Source organism: Botryllus schlosseri, chromosome 4 (assembly GCF_051294905.1).
Source record: "Botryllus schlosseri isolate E-star chromosome 4, Bs_hap1, whole genome shotgun sequence".
Taxonomy (NCBI): domain Eukaryota; kingdom Metazoa; phylum Chordata; class Ascidiacea; order Stolidobranchia; family Styelidae; genus Botryllus; species Botryllus schlosseri.
In genome coordinates, this window is record NC_137239.1 from 5,454,339 (window position 1) to 5,476,679 (window position 22,341).

The following is a 22,341-nucleotide window of genomic DNA, read 5'->3' on the forward strand; positions in this document are numbered from 1 at the left end:
GAAAAGAGGTGTAAGGTAAGCACAGGCTATGCTGAATATGATATCCAAACTATGCTGGATACTATATGCAGCATAGTCTGTGCTTTTCTTTACACCTCTTTTCTGCGGGATCAATAAGGACTTTGACATACCATATCCAGCACAGCCTGTGCGAGTGTGCGTACATTACCACCTCTTTTCTGCGTTATCATTAAGGACTTTAACAACGCCTACAAGTGCATTCAATTTGTTGTAAGCATCTGATAAGTGCCAAGCATAACCGGCTGATTCCGCCGATCCCTAGAGCATTCAAAACGTCACCTATATACTACAGCTTCAGCTCAATAAGATCACACAAAGCATAGTGTCATTGTTAAGATTTATATATTTGTATTCACTGATGGTGGATCCGTACTGAAACGGTGAATTCGCTCAACACTTCCATATGCGCCTTTGCTTTCTCTCGATGAAAACACGACATGTAGGCTTCAGCCGTTTCCTTCACAATAAAGCAGTCATGCTGTAAAAGCTTCTGTGAGGCAGATGTTGTTTGTTCATCATGTATTTCGTACCTCAACATGTCCTGAACTGATCTTAAATCATCACCTGCCAAACTACTAACAATGCGCACTCAGAATCCCCATCGGTAGCAGACTTCTTGAACACCTAATCAGCAAGCTGCTGCTGCCGTGGTCATTTAAGCATAGCCGATTAGCCAATCAAGAGCCGTGGTTATTTGATTACTAGTCTTCTCGCCGTTCTATGGTCAGTGGCACGCCCATTCTTGAGCAGCTACTTTCAAACGCGTTGTCCGAAATCTTAGCGGCTTTCCTGTAAGCTTCTTTCAGGCTAATTGTTGTTTTTATATCAATAATCTATAGAATGAGACACAATCACGGAGACTTTTTGAGATTTTTCAAATTTTTGACAACCCTAGTGGACAGTCTGCAACAGAGGTCGCCAACCTTTTTGCAACCAAGGGCTACTTTTGGGTACTGATTGAAGCGACGGGCTACCATTTACTCTCGCCGTTTACCCGTACCAGACTGAATTTCCGCTGTGATATTCATAGCACTGGGCAGGAATCACATGCGCCAAGACTTCTAAGAGAGTCTTTTAAATCAAAACATCTCATTTCAAGTCATGAATTACTTCGCACCATGTCTGTATAAATCAAACAACAACAGTCAACTCAAATTTTAAAATATATGATGTCACACATTAGACTGGACTGGACATCCTGTTATCTGTTTCAATATTAGTCAGTGGGAAGCCTGGCATTGCATGCTATCAACTGGTGCGCTGTACTCTGGTATGGAACTTGACACTGCAACTCTGAGTGAGTGTTCCAGATGTGCATTAGAGATGTACGTAATGGGCACACAGATATTGAAAATCCGCTAGTACTTCACGGCTAACTGCTACCGACTAGTAATGCTGTTTACTACTTCGGCATCGTCCTTGGCATCGAGCTACCATAACGAAACCCCTCGCCATTTCAAGAAGACCGTGGATGGCATTCCGTCATGTCGCCTGTATAGGCAGTGCGACGTATCCTACATCTTCGATATCTTGTGATTCAATTACGTTGGTATATTACTAATTGTAATTGAGGATATTTGATATCATCAATTTAAGTGTTTATACATATATGTATTTCTAAGTTACATGTTAGTGTGATTCAAAAAATAGCTAAATCAATCAATCTATATATTTAAAAGCTCACTGGTAATAATCGGACGAATATTGGTAAATGTTGCTATACGATATATTTTTAGAACAAGCTACACTGTTCGAAAAATGCAGGTAAATTTACCTGTCTCAGTAGAGGCAGGACGTTTACCTGTCTCTGGTCACCTTTGCTAACAGAAATCGGTAGCCTTACCGATTACCGGTAGCCCCCGGTTACCTGTCTCCGGTCACCTTTGATATCAGAAATCGGCAGCCTTACCGATTACCGGTAGCCCCCGGTTACCTGTCTCCGGTCACCTTTGATATCAGAAATCGGTAGCCTGGATAACCTGAACTCAGGTTACGCCACTAGTAAGTCTGGTGAAGCCAAAGCATGCAGTCCTGACTGCCTGAAGTGCTGTGCGATGCATGGCTGTTTTCTGACGTCCTTTTCACGCTTGTAAACGCGAATTCGACCAAGTCTTAACTCAACGCAAACTCGCCATAAAAGTACATCGGATAATGCAAACTTCTGTATATTAATCAAATGTTGCAGCAGCTCATAATTACGCATAATTCACGCAATTGAAAGTTATTCAAGGGTTGGTTCAGGGATTTCCCCGGGTTCATTTATTAGCAGATTGAAATTTCTTCAAGGGTTGCATTCAGGTTCAGCATTTGCCTTGGTTGGTTACACGAAGTGCCTTTATAAGTTGTCGGACTTTGGTGTGGATAAGGTCTTTTTTCTTTATTGTGCTAGACCGCGACCCGTCTCCTGATATCTCAGCAAAGATCCTGTGACAAATGAAAGACATCTTATAAACACAAAAGTATACAAAACTATTACACCATAGTGTAACAGTGATTAAAGCAGTGACCGCCGGACGATTGCATCTCTGTTGCCTCCAAAACCGGCCGCAGGGGGGCGCTGGAGACAAGGTTAAGAAACATTGCTATATTGATACTTGAAAGATTGCCTGTAGAAGACTTGCAAAGGCTGATTGTCAACTAAATAACGGTTTTGAGTATAGTTCCAGTTGCTGATTCTGAGAATTGAGCAGTTGTAGTACTATAGTTGCTAATTGCGAAAGTTCAAAGTTCTAGTTTCAGTTGCAGATTTTGGAATTCAGTAGTTCTAGTTGTAGTTGCACATTTGAAAAAAATATTAGTTGCCGAACAACTAGAAAAATGTGGCATATGGTTTTGGGCGGTGTTCTGTTGAATCGGGTATAATAGTTCTATAGTTACGCTTTTTGAAAATCCATATATGCCTGGGCAGTGGGCACAATAAGTATTTGAATCTGAATTGAGTATTAATTTTGATGATTCGTTCGAGTACTGAAATTATACACTACAAAAAATAATAAGACAATTTTGGTCTTATTATCTTAAAGTGACTTTTTATGAAAAAATGTCTTATAGACCAATCGGTCTTAAAGACTAATCGGTCTTAACAAGAATTTTTCGTCTTAAAATTAAGACCGAAATTGCTTGAAAATAAGACTTTTTTTTAATAAAAAGTCACTTTAAGAATTTTTCGTCTCAAAATTAAGATTGAAATTGCTTGAAAATAAGACCGTTGTCGCTTAAAATCAAGAGAGAAATACATCAAAATACTCCGAGTGCTTTGGGGGTATTCACATGTCAGTGTTAGGCTCTGCATGAAGGGAAGCCTAACGTACCTGGATTTGCAATTCACTAGATACCTATTACATAACATTATCATTGTACATTCCACTTACCTCTTTGTATACAATCCTCAAAACAATATATAGTGTAATTAGAGTATATAATAGTATTTGTGGTGGGTGCGACATGCCACCACCATTGTGTCAGTGAAAAGTGACAAGGTACAGTACTTTGAATTCTTGTTCTGGCGCAAATGCATTCTGCATTTGACTTATTTGAAGTGTGACATGTGACCAGCGAGAAATGGACAAACATGGCACCACCAAATACGTCTTGGCTCTCTGCTCTCAAGCCACCGCTAGATTGTATTTGCAATGACCTTTGATGGATCAAAATTTGTCAAAGAAAGGTAATTACGTCTTGTGCTCCTGGCTCATGACAGTTGACCTTTCTGATTTATAAGACCACGGACCATGATGTTTCTTGATTAGCAAAATGGGTCTTGAAAATAAGACCAAAGAGACCCAAGCATCTGAAATTGTTTCAATAAGCAGGTTATGTCTTGGATTCTTATCACAAAACAATTTTCCAGTCTCATTTTAAGACCATCAAACCATGATTTTCTTGATTAGCAAAATTGGTCTTGAAAATAAGACAAAAAATACTCAAGCATCAAAAATTATCTCAATAAGCAGGTTATGTCTTGGATTCTTATCACAAAACAATTTTCCAGTCTCATTTTAAGACCATCAAACCATGATTTTCTTGATTAGCAAAATTGGTCTTGAAAATAAGACAAAAAATACTCAAGCAATAAAAATTATCTCAATAAGCAGGTTATGTCTTGGATTCTTATCACAAAACAATTTTCCAGTCTCATTTTAAGACCATCAAACCATGATTTTCTTGATTAGCAAACTTGGTCTTGAAAATAAGACAAAAAATACTCAAGCATCAAAAATTATCTCAATTAGCAGGTTATGTCTTAAATTCGTATCTAATGACAATTTTTCGGTCTCAATTTTAAGCCCACAAACCATGATATTTCTTGATTAACAAAATTGGTCTTGAATACAAGACAAAAAAAAATGTTGAATTAAAAACTGTCTTAATGAGCACAATGTGTCTTATAAGATGTGATTTATTAGTCTTATTTCAAGACAGAATAGTCATGCCAATTCAATATGGTCTTAACAAGCTCCAAAAGTCTCAATTTTAAGACCAAAATTCATCAGTAGGACTGAAAATTGCTTAAAATAAGACTTAATCATCTTATTGTCTTAAATTTAAGACCAAAAATGCAAATTATTTTTTGTAGTGTAGTTACGTTATGGTCCTGCTGCTTACATTGGTTTCACCGTAGTGTCCTATATGGTGTGGACACAGCGAGATAGAAAGGCTCGCTTGCATTTGGGTATACGTAATACTTTCCATTTCACCGAAGACTACTTTACGGCCATTTTTGGCCGGCTTGAAGAGCGCTAAATTTGATAAAACGGATATTAATGGAAAGCTACTGCTGCACTGATTACGAAAACATAAATTTTACGTATACATCAGCAGCTTTCCAGCTTTGCGTCATCGAAATTAGCGCTCGACAGGCCGGCAAAAAATTGCTGTAAAGTTGCCTTATAGGTCAAATGGAAATGCAATAGATTCACTCTCGCTTACCCAGTGTTGGGATGAAGTCACAACCTTCGAGTCACGAGTCATTGCACATTTTCAATCGAGTCGAGTCAAGTCAATCGATTTTCAATGGTGACTCAAGTCAAGTCACTCGATTTTTGGAGGTGAGTCAAGTCAAGTCCCGAGTCAAGTCACAATTCAAGTCAAATTGACTTTTCGCAGTATGAGACATAATAACCTCATTGCTTTTTGCTAGCTGTTCGAAATACAGATTGAGTGGGCGTTGATTTTTAACAGATGAACGAATATAGAGTTAAATATACACTTCGTTTGCGGTCAATTTATTTGTGAGCGAACAATGGAGGCTCAGTAAAACGCACGATCATGAAATGATTCGTCGCTCTCACGGGTTACACAAGCGCATCGTGAACAATCCGAACATATGCAAGATACAGTGATTTTGATCGACACCGATTACTTGATGACTTTAAATTGACTCGTGAATTTTGCTCCGAGTCACAAGTCAATCCACAATTCTGATAGACCGAGTCAAGTCATGTCAAGTTGAGTCATTTTAGCAAAGTGACTTGAGTCTGGCTCGAGTCATCCCAACACTGCGCTTACCTCTGTATGAACTCCAGAGTAGCTATAAGTTGCTCCGGGTATTCCATGTTAAAGACGTAGAATGCGGCAAACAGATAAGCTAATGCAACGCAGAAGCTTTCAGTGGAAAATATTGCGGCTTTTTCTGCAGTGACCACAAATTCTTTTGGCAATTTATATGCACCTTCTGGGGCTAAAATAGAATTGAGAGAGTGGTGAGTATAGACTTACTCAGGTAATGTCTAATATAGGGCTACCATATTTTCGTGGCACAAATTACGGACATTCTTTAGCGCCAGCTAGCAGGTTTTAAAATGAGTTATGAACACACATGACGTAGCAATAGGAATGCTTTGCCTATCAAGTGATTATTTAGGCTATTGCGCCATCTCTACAATTTCAGTTCTGATGATTGGTCTGCGCGCCAGTCATTTAGAACCCAAAACACAAATGTCCAACTAGAACTAGAACTATATTGCTCTGTTGCATACTTACCGACTACAATCAAAAATGGATGGTTCGGCACGCCTGGCTCTTGCACAGGATCTCCCCTTGGAGCAATTTTCTGAAAACAGATATACATCACAGCCCAGAACACGTTTCATTCGAGTTCACCAATCGAGCACCTAAACTAGGGCTTTACTAAAGACTATGGAGGTGATGGCGAAGCCTGATGGTGGGGCTTGTGAAATATTATGAGCTCTGAATAATTAGTGAAGTACACAGTAATAAGGGCTGTATTGTGCTTACCGTATACTTGAATAATTCAGATGTTGGTTCGTCAAAGAATGCACAGAGCAGTTCAAGCATATCAACAGAGGAATGATATTCTTCGGTTTCTTTAAATTGTTGTAGGACTTCAAAATAGTTAAACACGCGCTTCACGTTGTCGGACTGCGAATCCTTGAAAGTTCTGTGAAGAATATGGGTTTTAGCAAAGATGACAGGTATCTTGTTGGTATAATTGCCATCAAAATTTGCGAATCGCGTGTGCATGTATTTATGAGATTACAGAAAAATGTTTCTTACTTTTCAAGATCTGGCCAAGAAGCGTTCATCTTCTGAATTATGGATGCTTTTGGATCAGCTGTCCCAGTAAGAATGGAATAATGCTGAAACAGGTAATCTTCTTCGAAGAGAAGAGGCCATTCCTTCATGAGTATTGATATTGTGGCCTGATCATTGATATTTTTTCTCTGTAATGGATAGGTTGACCCCATTAGAGCTCGAACTTTTCGTATGTCTCGAGGAGTCTTCCTGTATTCACTGATCAGCCACTGCTGGTCAGCTTCCATGTCAGAAGTAATAGTGTCAGCAGGTGGTGAAAAATAAACACATCCATATTCTTTGACATTCCGCTTTCGGCTTTTCTTGACAATGTTCCCGTTGTTTGATTTTTGACGCAACTTTTTGAGTGAAGCTTTACGCTGATTGCCAATTCGGTTATGAAGCTGTGTGAATAGCAAATAAGAACCGTTTGCAACAGTAGTGCCACACGCCACATCCTTGAAAGAGTGTGGATATTTTTCAACGACTAGACGAGCAATGTACTCCAACGCCTTCTTCTTAGGGCGTTCAGTCTGTTTCATTAGTTTGTCACAGATAACCCTAACCAAGTCTTGACGGGTGCTGTCATCTGCATTTGCCTTTCCCTCGCAGCATCTCTTCACACTGAGCGGCATGGCATCCCAAGGCACTTCGAATTTGAAATACCAATTTGAATCAGAGCTTGGCATACGAAACGGTGCACCACTCTCACTCATGTAACTGCTGGACGAATCATCATCACTTTTTGAGTTGTCGGACCTCCGTGGGGTACTTGTCAAGTCACTGAGACTAGAATCTCCTGATGTATGCGCGATATCGGAAAGGTCAGCATCTACCAGTGTTGTGGATTTGGCCGCATACTTTTTAAATCCATCAATCAGATACCGAGTACGTACGCGAGGAAGCACACCATCTAAATCGGATTCATCCAAATATTGAGCCTCCTTTATGTTCGCAGCTCCAACTGTTTTAAGATGGGAAATGACCATCTCATGGTATTCCTCAGATTGATCAGCTAACAATTCACGGACACACTTCTCCATTTCTAATTAGACTGAAAAAAGAACAGTACATGGGCTATTATACCATAAAAAACTTCAACATAATAAAACAGGAAACTGTTACTGAGTTATCGAAAATCATTGCAAATCAACATAAACACATTACACATTATGTTTGAGCACTGTATACTGCGACAGTCCGATATGAAATCCATGCAGCGGGTAATAATCCAATAGCTGTGAAAAATCAATTCGTCTTGAAACAGTAGTTTCATAAGGCCCGTAAATTTGGAAACAGCCATATTGTGAGCAATAGGTAGCTTCACACGGATCAACTACCAGAAATACCATATGTTGTAGATGTTGAACCAACATTCGAATTTTTCCGATATTCAAATTGGGGCCATCACGGCTCAATACAACAAAACAGTCAATCATGTATCGTGTCCCTTTATAAGTGACCTCACGGAAAAGCCGGCATTGCTGAAATCCTCCTTGTTCAGACAGAATGGGCAGAATCCAATCGGGACATGGATGTTCAAAATGCTTTTTATCACTCAATTCGGCTTCAAACAATGACGAGTTTGAAATTAGGTACGCCTGAAATAACTGGTGATTTTCACAAAGGGTTTTTGCAATATTAATAAAATTTTTAACAGATCTTACAACATTTTTGAAATAGGAATGTTTACTCTCAAAACGCAGCGTCCAGAACCAAATTAAATTTTTATATCGTGATATTAGGGCAGGATAATGTGCTACGAAATGGTGTTTTGGTAGAAATTCCAAGTCATTAGCACACGATTTGCGAAGGCGAAAATATTCACATATATCCTGGGTTAGCATAGCAATATCTCCAGTTGTCACACGTGGAGAGCAAACAATTTCGATTATCCGACGTAGAACTATAATGGCTTTCCATGCTGGCTCTTCAAAGTCAAGAACCTTATCCATTACATATAGAGGAAAGAATCGCACACAACACCAATTCTGACTCGCGTTTCCTAGCATTTTCTTGCAATCTGGTCTGATTGATATCGGACGAGATGACGAACTGTGACAGTCATACGGAAAGCTCATTATCTTCTCATTCAAATCTTCAATGGTAAACAATCCTAGTTCCACCAAGCATTTTATATAAACCATCATATCTTTTGAGACGAGCCCTTCGAAGAGGTCGTGACCGATACAGGGAGGGAGCCCAGGATCACACACGTGAAAATATTTGAGTTCGTTGAAATTATGAGTGTGGAATAAAAGCTCAAGATACACATACAATGCGATGCAATGAACGGACAGTAGGATGTCGAAGCGACCAAGTACGGTCTCTAAATGTGGCATCCCCTTCATTTTAATGCCAGTAATAGATCTTTATCTTTCTTTTATTGGGTTTTTCATTCTCTTCCTGGAATAGGTCCTTTATGTTATGTTTCTCTGTGGTTTCATTGTAAAGACGCTGTGAGCGCAGCAACATAGAGGAGTGAAATCTCGGATAAACCTTCGAAGCTACCCGTTAATTTATATATTATACATGTATTCATTGATTTCATATTGCTTTAACTAGTATGTTACCATGGTTACTGTCTTTGTTATATATTTGTGTTTATTATTTTTTTCTATGTTGCAGACCAGGGGTCACCAACGTGGTGCCCGCGGGCCTCAGGTAGCCCGCGAGGACTAGATGAGTAGCCCGCGTACACTGTTAGAAATATTCGTAACTTTACTCCTATTTAACGGGTTAACCAGTGAACCAACGCTCTCATAATGATACTTACCGGTATTGTAAGGGTTAAAGCACGAGAACATCAGATGGCGCTCGTAAGTCAGTCAACAAACGTCAGATGGGGCTCGTGAGCAGGTCATGTTGACTTGACTCGCAGCCTTAGTCAGATTTGAAGCATATTGAAAATTTTCAGCTTTTCCCTATTAGATTAGAATTATAGCAATACAGTTTTTTCCAAATTAGATTATAATTAGAAAACAGCATAGGCACGTCCCCACAATATCAATCTTCAGGGTGAGACAGTTTTTCAGCTAGAGTAAAAGTAACATGTCGCTTTAAGACAGGGCTGGCCAGTGGCCACAGGGTTGGCCAGTGGCCACAGGGTTGGCCAGCCCTGCTTTAAGACGTTGTCGGATATTGTAGCAGTTTTAGGATGACTCGAGTCATGACTTGACTCGCGTCAGACTCGAGTAAACTTTTTCGTATGACTTGACTTGGCTCGAGTCACTTTGCACAAATGATTTGACTTGACTTGACTCGCCGCTTCAAAAATGTCAATTGACTCGTGACTCGGAGCCAAATTTACGAGTCAATTTCAAGTCAACGGTGTAAAAAATTAAATCACCCAATCTTATGTATGTTCGGATTGTTCGCGATATGCCGATATCACTTGTGAGGGCAACCATTCAGACATTCACTGATTGTAAATTGGCGATTGGCCGCAAACGAAACAATCACAGCTTACGTTGTCCTAGTGGGATTAGATTAATCTAAAATAGCAACGTATCTTTGTTTCTTGGACGGCTCAGTTCATACATTGCGCAGTGCTCACTTTTACCAACCCTGTTATATAATTCGAACCAACTTGGATTCTATTCGTTAATATTCCTGCGGATGTGTAGATGCGTAGTGTAGCCTGGCAAAAGCAAGGTAGTGTAGCCGAGCATGCACCTTGACAATCTCGAAAATTTTCCTTAATTTGTTACAAAAGTTTGTTCGATATATTAAGCTTTCCCTTTGTGAATATTTAGTTAATCTCTGCTGTAAGCTTGAGCAACATCAACAGCGAACTACACTAGATGTATTAGTCAGCGAATGAAGCTTATTAAACCGGCCGATGAAATTGATGTCGTTGTCAGATCTAAAAAACCCAGCGGGTGTCCGGGGCCAATCTTCATATGTTTATTGTATCATAAAAATCAAGTCTGCCAAGCTCCAATATCGATTCCATAGTCGCTGAAAAACGTTGACAGATATCGTTGACAGCTCAAAGATCCGAATAAAATTAAATAGATTATCATGATTGTTGTTGTATTTGTATTCCCTTGATAAATTATTAGCCTACTTCTTTTGTGGTAGGCCTCTAGCTAGTACAGCAAAGTATGAGCATATTTTGTAGTCAGCAGTAGGCGATTTGGGTAATGTGTAGTTCCTCTTGAAACTAGGGTTCGCAATTTTTGTGTAGACAGTTTGCATAGTACGCTAACAATATTGGAATTGACCTCATTCTATGTCTGGTTCAAGAGGCTCTTCTATTCTATCTTTAGACAAGGTGATCTGGCTAAGCTGTTTATTACCATAGCTAGCAGTCAAACTAATAGCAATAGAACTTCATAGTTGAAATGTGAATATATTGCAATGATTTGTAAGCCCAACAACCAGCATACATCAGAAAGTGTTTCAGTCCGTATCGTCGACACAGTTCGCACTCAAACTGTTCAGTTCGGTATAGGCCTATATACAGCATTTTTATACAGGGCATAAGACAAGATGCGTGTTGTTTGATGCGGGCTGAGCATAGCTTGGATCGTCGATGTCAATTGTCCAGCTTCAATGTCCTGAAATTTACGAACAGACATAAGTTTTGACGAGTAGAGGGAGATTTCCAAGTATTTTCTATCTCAGTGAAATGAGTGAATCATCGGCACGATATTTCATGGTTAAACAGATTTTTGCAATTATTTCATCATAGGCTCGTAAGGGGCGGGCAACATACGGGCCGCGTGCCGGATCCAGCCCGTGACGGGATTTTGAGCGGCGCGCTTTCCAGTCTTACTTGATGATGTGGCCCGCGGGTCTACATACATTTGCGAGCAAACATTTTCGAACATGAACGTTAACAATAAAGGCTGCGTTACAATCTGATTGATGTTTACGTGTAGTATTTAATACGTCCGACAGAAACACGCATAGTTCAGAGAACAAATTGAAAACTTTGATCGACCGCAGATGTCTCATTGACTTCAGCATTTATCGAAAATTAACTTAGGTTTACATTAAATATGATTTCTTCTATGTATAGGCCGATATATCCGTGATTAATGTATGGATCCATGAATCCGGCCCGCCAATACTTCATTTTCCCATATCCGGCCCGCCAACTGGAGAAGTTGCCCGCCCCTGGGGTACATATAATTATCATACCGGAAGTGCGAGGTCCAGTTTTACGTTTGTAGCTGAATTTTTTCCCCAATTTGACTTTCCAGCTGGCCTATATAATATAATATTTGTTGAAAACATTAACTATATTTATTGCAATGTAACTCACGCATTTGTAGTCGGGATAATTTTGTGCCGGGTCACTGAGAAATGGGTATTTATCTATCAAATACCGACAAGCTGAATTGATGATTTCAGGAGAGGCTTCATATCTGGAATAAAAATGTGCGGCTAATGCGTGCATCATATAATTTGTGATATGATATCGAATATAGAATGTTCTTCCAAATTCTCTACTAGTTGCTGACACTCCTGACGAGTGTCGCTGGACAATATTTGGGTTTATTTCAATATGAAAATACTATTCAATTATATGCCTTAGCAAATATTGAGTGATACTGCGTGACTGGTTGCATTCTCTACAGACTTGTACAAAGCACCATTTAGTTTGTTGACCGTTGGTACAAATGAGGCGATAGACATTCGGCCTACACTATTGAATAAACATGACAGGAGTAGCCTAGTTTTTTGGTCCAAACTAATGCTTATTAAAATGGAAAGCGTTATTAAAATTAATACCCTTCCAATCTTGATATATCTTCAAAGATGTAATCCAAAATCCTTGATCTTGTCGAATGAGTAATGGGTGTACAGTTGGATTTGTATATCTCAAGTTCGCGGATCAAACTTTCTGGCATAGGTCCCAGGGTCGCCCATTTCTTCTTGTGCAAATTGTTGCAGTTCAATGCAGTAAATGATCTAGCTCCAGCTGAGCGGTCTGAAAGTAATGTAAAATTTTTGTCCCAAGTTTATTCTATCACAGTGGCCGGGAACCTGTCGCTTGCGAGCCATATACGGCAGTGGAGTGGAAGTTAGCAATGACAATTTCAATGAACATATAACGTCCAGCCTACTCATTTTTATCTAGCAGCGCATCTTGAAGTTATTCTGTTTGAGAACCACTGTTCCACACACTGCACACAGGTGCGACACTTTAAACTGCCTTGGCACACGAAATATATTGCTTTAAATGTACCTGAATTCCAAGCTGGCCGAGAGGTACCAACAGCCTCATTGAAATCGATAAACGTGCTTTGGCCACCTGAAGATTGGGGGATTTCCCCGGGATCATTGAGATTGATCAACCTGCTGTAGCGGGTATATGGTGTCAAAATGGGTCCTTTGATGTTCGTTCGTAGACGTTCCGCTGAAGAAGGTATTGATTTTCTCATGGATTTTCTGCCTGCGAATAAAATTGATACTTTCCATTCGGTGTCCAAAGAGTACATAGGGCTCTTCAAAAATGACTTTTTTTCTCAAATCGTACTGGCTACTTGATAAAATTGTTAGGTTACCTAATTTAAGAAAAATCTGGATTTGAATAAAATAGTATTTACTGTGAGCACAACCATAATAAATTAACAAAGAATCGGTCACCGTAAATACTATTTTATTCAAATCCAAATTTTTCTTAAATTAGGTAACCCAACAATTTTATCAAGTAGCCAGTACGATTTGAAAAAAAAAATCATTTTTGAAGAGCCCCAGTGTACATGCCCCCTTTTTACATCCCATAGGCTGTATGGTATCACAGTCTTGTGGTATATTGAAATGATTAGATTTTTAGCAATAAATTGAATTGAATTGCATATATAATTTTAGCATACTCGGTGTATACCTGATTCAAGTTCATGCCGATACATCTGGAAGAATTCTTCAACTGCATTCATTTTACAAGAGTTCAAAATCGTCTGTCTGCTGCAAATAATGTTAAAATTATTTCGTCCCATCCATTTTATACTGATCATGAATAAGAAAAAGCACGCAGTCATAATCGCTAATCTTTTCATTAGATTTCGGTGTTGAGACGGCTCATTTTCAAATAAAGTTGCCGATGTCTAGTAACTATAGACTCACTTGATTCACTCTGAAGTCTCTGAAGTCATAATATAACTCGATTTGTGGACGTGAGTCAAGACTTTATTCTCCGAAATGTGTGCACGAATTAAACTCCCGTAATTTTCTTGCATTATACGTGTTGCTAATTACCTAGATTCGCCCACGCGCAGTACACTATACACAATGTGACGCATGGCCTACACAATCGCATCTGCAATAGGCCTAGTACTGAAGATATCGCTATAGCCTCACGAGGCGCGTAGGCAGCCGAAAAATAAGGAAGGGGTTTAAAATAAAAGGGCGTGGTTTCGATGTTTTGCGAATTTACTAATATAGCGTCAATTCATTAGGGTTAAGTACATGCGTAAATGACGATTATACATTATACAATCTCATCGTGTTCGCGATTATACGCGTTTGATAAGCTTGTCGACGAGTTCGGAAGTGCTTTTAATTAGCGACTTCCTGATCTGTCGTCAACAATTAAATACCCGCGTTTATCAAAGCGTCGCGCAATTATATACGTGCGCTCATCAACGCGTCTTACGCAGCCTCGTCGACTATATGCGCAAGTCGAAATGTCTGAGTTTTTAGGGAATATGTGCCATAATGACGCCGAGTTCACGTGCTTCAAACCTGTCCTCTTTTATAAGTCAAGTTGATACACATATTCTGATGGTTATGTTCAAGTATTAGCGAAAATCAATTACTCGCGAAAATCAATTACTGATGTACTTGTACGTACAATGTACATTGTACGTACGCACGCGTCGCATATGTTTGCGCACATTCGATGTAATTCAGTTTCGAGATGTCACTCTTTAATCACAATCGCTAATCAGCATATACTTAACGACCATTTTATCCGAGCCATCGGGAAATAGAAGCCGAAGCATGGTATGCCCAAGACGCGGTAGTTAGGCTAGCGATATCTGTAGTACTAGGCCTATTGCAGATGCGATTGTGTAGGCCAGTGACGATATCGTGCGCACAGGGCCTATTGCAGATGTGATTATTCAAGCCAGCGGAATTAGGCTTGTTGGAGACGCGGTAAATCAGGCTAGTAATGATTGCCGAACGCGCGACAATGATATTATTTGTGGTGGCTTAAAAGGTACATATTAGAACTTTGACAGATTGCATTCTGATAGGACGTCATCATAAGTAGGGCTGGGCAAAATCGAGTACCTGAGTGATTCGATTCTGAATCACGTATTATGCTTCGAGTCGAGTCGAGTATTCGAGTATCATTCATTATGACGTCACAGCAAAATGTAGTATGTCAAAGTTCAAATATGTACCTTTTATGCAACCACAAAGAATATATTGCCTGATATCCATCACATTGAAGATACTTCGGCATTTCTCCGACGCTACCGCTTTCATTGCACTTTGTGACAATGTCGTTGGAGGATCATGACTTAGGAAATGTTTTTTTCAAGTAACCTTAGTAGCTTTGTACTATGTTTCGTACGCTGCGATACGGTAAATCATGGTTTCAGGGCTTCCACAGTGGGAAATAGTATCAAAACCATAATTCTCGTTGATAAAATAACTTTCAGTAGCGAGGAGCGAATAATTTCAGTACTCGAAAAAATCGTCTTTTGCTACTCGACTCGAATCATGAAAATAATTACTCGATTCAGATTCGAGTACTCGAATCATTGTGCCCAGCCCTAATCATAAGTGATGCTTGAATACTCTACTCGAAGCATAATACGTGATTCAGAATCAGCATTCCATCTATTTCCCCGCCCAACTATTTACGCGAAGTTGCAGCTAGAGATGCTATGATGCGTGGACGATATCGGTTAGGTTTATAGGTCAAACCATTGAACCATTATAGTTAACTGTTGAACAAAACAAACAAATGATTTTAGCTACTTGAGATTGCAAAACCACAATCCTTTAGAGCCGCGGTTCTCACCCTTTTTGACCTAATAATGGCTGGCCGACTTTATTTTGACGCACACGTCCAGGCCAGGGGTTCTCAACGGGTGGGCCATGAGCCCATGACCTAATGGTGGGCCCAGGCGCGTAGCCAGCCCAAAATAAGGGGGGCGACAATTTGCGCAAGGCTGTAATCTCCGTCTAATACTAAAATGCTGATTGATTTAGGTCAGTGCTTTTCAACCTGTGTGACGGTTCGCACCTGTGCGAATGAAATAAAATTCAGTGCGAATGACGAAGGTGATGCTAATGAAAATCTGGATCAAATGCGAATGAAAATCGTGATTAATTGTTAACTTTTCTGACGTTTAGCAGTTTTGGTCGCATTTTCAAGTACCTGTACCGATAGACGAGATCCCAATATTCTGGTTACTTTACTATTCTTCAAAATTATGATGAAATATCGGTCTTGGACGTCCAAGTCTCGAGTCAATACACAGATTGACTCGAGTGGAGCCGAGTCATTTCCAGATTTTGGGAAAATGACTCGAGTGAAGTCGAGTCAACAGAAAATCGTGACTCGAGTCGGACTCGAGTCGAGTCATGACTCAAGTCATTACAACCCTGTGAATTCCCAAGTACAAACACCTTACCCTAAGTCTTACATAAACCATGAAGAAAGAAATAACGCGGAAACAATACGCGATAAAATGCATAATTTATAATCAGATTGAACTTCTCTAGAATAATGGTGAAACTCATGTGCAATCATCAAAGATCCACAATCAAGTTCAAAAAGAGCTTCTGTTTGCCAACCCTTGGCCTATATAACCCAGCAATTTCTTATAGTGATATATTTCTGATGTTAGATAAATGGAATATTTGCGATCGTGGTACAAACTAGTTAGTGGGCTCCGAAGAGTCTCATTCGCACAATAATAGACGCGAATTAGGGTTCTTCCTCGAACAAATTAACCTGTGATACATTTCATCAAAACCACAGCCATAAGAGTCGTGATTTACTACCAAATATCTATTCTGTAATAATGACTACTATAGACGTCAGCAATATCGAATACCGACATGTGCGTATATACATGACGACAAGAGGCGACTAGCTCGGCAATTCCCTAAGTGGGGGCCGGCCATGAAATAGGTGATTGAGCGACGTCGGTATAAATTGCGAAGTAGGGGCCGATGACCCGGTGTGACAGGAAAATTCGCTTCTATCGGACGAATAAAAAGGTCAACATTAAAGTGCCCGCGCAGTGGTTCGTAAATCTCATGTGACCCGTGGGCCGAAAATGCTGGCTTTCTTTAATTATGCCAATTGGAGGACTAGAATTATCGGGAAGAATCGTCGAATATTAGAGCTTTTAGAGATACTGATGATCGCATGTTTCTTACAAAATACTACTGAAGGAGTCACATGTTGAGTGTTTATACTTTACATTTTACAATGTTGGTCTACGCATTGCTGCAATATTGAAATGAAATGAGACTGCTCCTGACTACTACGGAAAACCGCTGACACCACACGGCTGCTCCATACGCGTACTGGTTTCTGCATGTCTCCACATCGCCAAACTAGGTCAATCTTGCTATGCTTTGTACAAAGTCCGTTCTTATGTTTGTCCAGAGGTGGTCAAAGCGTGAAAAACTAGACTGAGAATTTTAAGCATGACTTTACTCTGGTCCGAACGCTTGCTGCCACTGCACGCTCTTTGCTTGTGGGTCCAGGCGTAGCATGACAAGATCTAGTAGCGTGAAAACAAGTGCTGTCTATACTCCGAGATGCGGCAGCCAAATTTATCAGTTACTTTATTTACCATGAAAAGCGAAATTCAATATTTACTTCGCTATATTATCGCCCATGTGAGGTCAATGTATATGTAGTATCAATACCGTTCGGGAAACCTTAAGCAAACAGGGCACGGCGCTGATTAATCGGATAAGAATATTTGCTACAAGTGGTGACTAGCTTGTGATATGATTCATTGATTTAGCAACATTGGGTTCAAGTCCGACTAAGGTGGACTTAATATCTACCAAGTGCTGGGGGATTATCTAGACCAGGGGTCTCAAAATCAAACGTGCCCGCGGGCCAATTTCCCAGATTTTGATGAGGATCCCGCCATTGCCAAATTTTTGATTATTTGGTACCCTTCCCCCCACGAAAAAAAGATAATGAATGATGATAAATAATTTATAGAAAACAAAAATAGGAATTTGGGCGTCGGCCGTTACCACGCCACGATGCACGAAGGCATATGAAGTTTGAAGCAATATGGGTTACCAAGAAGGTTGTTAAAAAGATCGTCAATGAGAAAACATTAGCCGAAAAAGGTTGCCCTTATGTTGACCGTAAACTTCAGTATATATATGTGTGTCTAATTGTCCATAGGAGCTTAAATGGCTCGAGGCGAATTATCCCTGGATGGCATCGGTAGTGGCTTTTGGGGTGGGCAAGGTGGGCGGTCTCCCAGGGCCCCCTTGTTGATTTACGCGCTTTCGAGGCCCACCTCCCTCGATTTACGCGCTTTTTTCAACTATTTTTCCGGTTTACGTACTTTTTTCCAACTATTACCATTTTCTTAATAACAGTGGAAATCCTCGTATCCATAAAGAATATGGTACGCTACCTTAAAAAGGGATCAATCATCAATTCTCATTTTTTTAGTTATCACTTTTCGAAAAAACATGAAAATCCATGCTGTAAGTCATAGGTCTCAAACATCACGCGACCCGCGAGACCATTTTTTGCAGCCCGCGACGGCATTTTGGATTTCGAGGTATTCGACAATATTTAACTAAAAATATTTTTAAAATAGAACTTAAAATTCGCTCTAAAACTACCCCAGAAGCCGGAAGCTATACTCATCAAACTTCACGATATTACACGACTTGGAAAAGCTACGGCGCAGTGGAAGATTACCTATTACGTAACATTACTTGCATGTTTATGATGGTCAGACATGACCCGTGGCTGATCGGTACTGAATAATGTAAGTTGGACTTAGGCGCGACATTCCGTATAATTACTCGAACTCGGACTCAACGGGTGATAAAATAAAAATGACAGGAGTTGAGTCGCGTCAAAAGATAAAATCAGAGAAGGACTGTTGTGACTCGGAACGCCGTGTCCTGGTACAACCACGGACGCAACAAACTATCAAACTGCTATGGAAAAAGTTAAATATCAAAAGGTCGTAGATTGCGTTTCGTAGCATATTTAGATATCCAAGTAGGTCGGTATGGCAACCATTAGTATTATGTTGCTCTCTTGATGAATAGCTGGCCATATTCTGTGTTATATTGGGTTTCTTTATCCATGTTATTATCGCCAATTAATTGTGGTGAGTATAAAGTAGTCGTAGCCTACGTAGCACAGCTGTAACACAAATGGATTCTTCGGCGATTAGACATTTCTATTGCTATGGCACAATAACAAATAGATTCAAGTGGGTATTGATCTGTTCATATATCCGAAGGTAAATCTAACGCTGATTTAAATTGACTTCGGTAATGACATGATCAATAGCAGTGCTTTTCAACCTTTTTAAGCTCCATTCGCACTTTTTTTTTGAAAAATAATTTCATTCGCACCAGTCAGCCGAAATTTAGTACACGAAAAGATAATGAAGAGACTTATCACTTTTGTATTCGAAGAGCTTCTAGGAGGTACAGAGCTTCATTGTTTTGCATTCATCGCAGCGTATTATTGATTAATCAAGCACTAAAATCACTGCAGTAGAAAAATCACAGATATCGCACTCCATTTATTCTCAAGTTCATTGCATTTTCCGGGGCTATCGTGCGGTGATTTCCTTCGAAGCCTAAACGGCGAACCCAAGAACAATATTCACTCGCAACCATATCACTTTGCCACTAAATCCACATGTTACGTCATCTCGATGTGAATATGCTCGCATTTAGAACGCACAAAATAGTGAAACAGCATTTGAATCGTAGCATCAGTGTTGCGACTAGCACGTTTGGTTCATTTTCTGACAACATTCGAAAAGATGCTTCGCGTACTAAGATATGTTAGCCGATTGGATGGTACGGTGGGCGTTGAAATCAGAAATGCATTGCTATACAAACCCACACAATCCGAGTAATCGATGACTGTTATTTATGGATAAGTTTAGGCTTCATTCACTTCTTATCTATGCAAAACACAAATCAACATATCTTTCAATAACAACGCTCGGCATCCTTGTGTTGTCAAAGCCAGCACTTGCACCTTCTTGAATAATTGTTACTTACATAAGATTTATGATTAACACACAGTTTTATCGGCCCGGGTAGCCAACTGCGGGATGGCTCTTAGGTCAATCGTACAATATTGGAAAACTGACTGAAATAATGCCACATTATCATTACTATCCCACATATCCTTATACATAAAGAGTAAAGGTTCAACGGTGTAATTAAGCTTAAATTAAGCTGCAGACGACAGACGGCTTGGTGGATTTGATTTTGCTCTGCAGAGGGTGCTCACTGCTCACTGCTCATCTGCTCAAGCTAAATCGGTAGAGTTCGGAATATTACAAAGTTTGTAGTACGAAGGCGGTACGAACACGAACTAGGCAAACGTTTCCTATGGATCAGCAAGCTTAGTGGCATCAACAATATGTTATATATAGGCCTATGCCTTTACGATCAAGAAATGGCCTGAGATCATCAGTCCAAGAACAGGAAAGCGTGTCTAAGCCTAAATGGTGGAGTTCGCATTATACAAACACGCCATTGCACTAGTCAGTAGATAAACTGCCTAGTGACCTAATAATTCGATGTGATGCAAGATAAATATTCATTGGACGTAAGACACTAATGTGCTTACACTAATTTTATATTTAACAGACTCTAATCCTTGGTAGGTACACGAGTAAACAACACTTGTTATAGGTCTAATGTGCTAATTGTTATAGTTGAAGAAACGCTAAATTCTGCTGTCAACCAACATGAATGTGTGCCCAAATTCCAATATTTTGCATTCAAATTTGCCAAATAACAACACTGGCATCGGCCACTATTACCCACATTCCAACAAGGTCCGTACACGATGGATGTTTCCGGGCAACTGATACCGATTCCACCCTTTTTTTCATGCCGTGACGTAATTCTCTCGCGCGGAAATATTCTCTCAAACTTTGCAAAAACTTTTTAGAGTTGCTTCCAAGCGACAAAATTGGCGGGCTCACTGTACTTAATATCGTGTTAAGTTTATTTGAATTATTTCAAACATGGGAACATGGACAATTTTAATTCGCACTCATACGGATTTTTCATTCGCACCATTCGCACCACACTTGTCATTCGCACTAAAATATTTTTCATTCGCACTAGTGCGAACCGTCACACAGGTTGGAAAGCGCTGATCAATAGCCCATATAGTTATTAGGAGTATACCCGAAACCCGGATTAGGCTGTACTGCTCCAATGCTCGGATATCAGATCAATCTTTGTAAAATTATAAAATTCTACCTACAATTGCGGCACATCAAATATCCGCTAGCTGCAATATTATACCGCGACAGCTTTCACGACGTCCTTATTCTGAACATTGTGAAGGAGTCCTTATTTCAGATGTTGGTGAATATTTAATTTCGGGGAAGGTATTGGAAGAGTACTCGACAATCGCAAAAGAGGAGACTTATGGGTAATTTTACGATAGTTTTCAACCTCGGCGTATCTTGGGTGTTCGGATTCTTCATGACCGTTGCCACAAACGACAATACTATTTTAGTGTTCGCCTATATATTCTCCATATCCACATCCTTGCAAGGTAACGAACAACGTATTTTTCAACAAATGGTTGGTAGCTAATATCAGAAACTTGCCAATTCATAGTCCCACGGATTGCTACAATACAGGTATGCGTCGTCATTAATGCTTTTCCCGACAACGTCTGCGATATGTAAAATTTCATAATAGATAATAATATGACATAAATTGAATATCGAACTAGCAATTACTTCAGTCCAGATTTGTTTTGAAGTTAAATTGTACACACTGAAGCATCTTCGCCCAAAAGTGGGAAAGTAGAATCTACAATTGACACCGTATTTTATGCTTTCTTATGCCACACTGTCATACCTGTAGAAATTTTCCAAAAGCGCAACTAAAACTAGAACTAGAACTACTCAATTTTTGTTACTCCAACTATAACTATAACTAGAACTACCCTATTTTCGAAATAAACAACTGCAACTAGAACTAAAACTACCCAATTTGCAAAATCCGTAACAAGAACTAGAAGTAGAACTACTCCATTTTAGAAATCCGCACCTAGAACTAGAACTAGAACTAGTACATTTTCAAAATCCGCAACTACAACTAGAACTACAACTACAATTCTGAAAATCAACTACTAGAATTAGAACTAGAACTACTCAAAAACCGTTAGTTAGTCGACCATCAACAAACTAAATAGGTAGTTTGTACAGGACTGTTAGAGTAGCGTCACTGGTAGTCCTACAGATATCAACACATATCGTATGCACACATGTGGTATACCTTTGTTTTGTGACTCATTCAAAATTAGGGGTTCCCCGAAGGCTTGTAGACAAGCGTAAGACAGGCCTGTGCATTTTACGGGCCGCGGGCCAAATTCAGACTACACTGTAAATTCGAGACAACACAACCGCCTTATTTCCCGTTGGTGGCAACGGCCAATCGTGTAAACAACGCCGCGATCGAGAGAAATTTGATGTCTTCCCTTTTTTCGCGTCCACTTTTTCTCAATACTGACAACGTCATCACCTGTCGCACACAGCCATGTGGTTCTTTTGCGATACGACGCCATGACAGGTGGAGTATGCGGCTGTG

General features: G+C 39.8%; 3 protein-coding genes and 2 long non-coding RNA genes across 5 annotated transcripts in view; 2 read left to right on the forward strand and 3 right to left on the reverse strand.

Moving 5' to 3' along the window:
- Positions 1 to 22,341, forward strand: part of LOC145437930 (uncharacterized) — a 367,629-nt gene that overhangs the window by 273,200 nt on the left and 72,088 nt on the right. The window lies entirely within an intron of this gene.
- LOC145437978 (adhesion G-protein coupled receptor G7-like) overlaps positions 1 to 22,341 on the forward strand; it is a 268,447-nt gene that overhangs the window by 218,423 nt on the left and 27,683 nt on the right. The window lies entirely within an intron of this gene.
- Positions 1,770 to 8,789, reverse strand: LOC145436887 (uncharacterized). The gene is made up of 5 exons (XM_080314083.1): positions 6,538 to 8,789; positions 6,259 to 6,421; positions 6,004 to 6,073; positions 5,530 to 5,701; positions 1,770 to 2,445 (listed from the first exon to the last, which is right to left on the reverse strand). The coding sequence occupies exons 1-5, from the start codon at positions 7,596 to 7,598 to the stop codon at positions 2,322 to 2,324; spliced, it is 1,590 nt and encodes a 529-aa protein (XP_080170209.1). The 5' UTR covers positions 7,599 to 8,789; the 3' UTR covers positions 1,770 to 2,321.
- On the reverse strand, positions 10,924 to 11,931 carry LOC145436807 (uncharacterized). Its single transcript, XR_013914411.1, has 3 exons — positions 11,828 to 11,931; positions 11,704 to 11,770; positions 10,924 to 11,117 (listed from the first exon to the last, which is right to left on the reverse strand). It is a non-coding gene; the product is annotated as an uncharacterized LOC145436807 (long non-coding RNA).
- LOC145437931 (uncharacterized) lies at positions 12,291 to 13,784 on the reverse strand. The gene is made up of 3 exons (XM_080315302.1): positions 13,397 to 13,784; positions 12,755 to 12,961; positions 12,291 to 12,496 (listed from the first exon to the last, which is right to left on the reverse strand). Exons 1-3 carry the CDS (start codon positions 13,566 to 13,568, stop codon positions 12,291 to 12,293), a joined length of 585 nt encoding a protein of 194 aa, XP_080171428.1. The 5' UTR covers positions 13,569 to 13,784.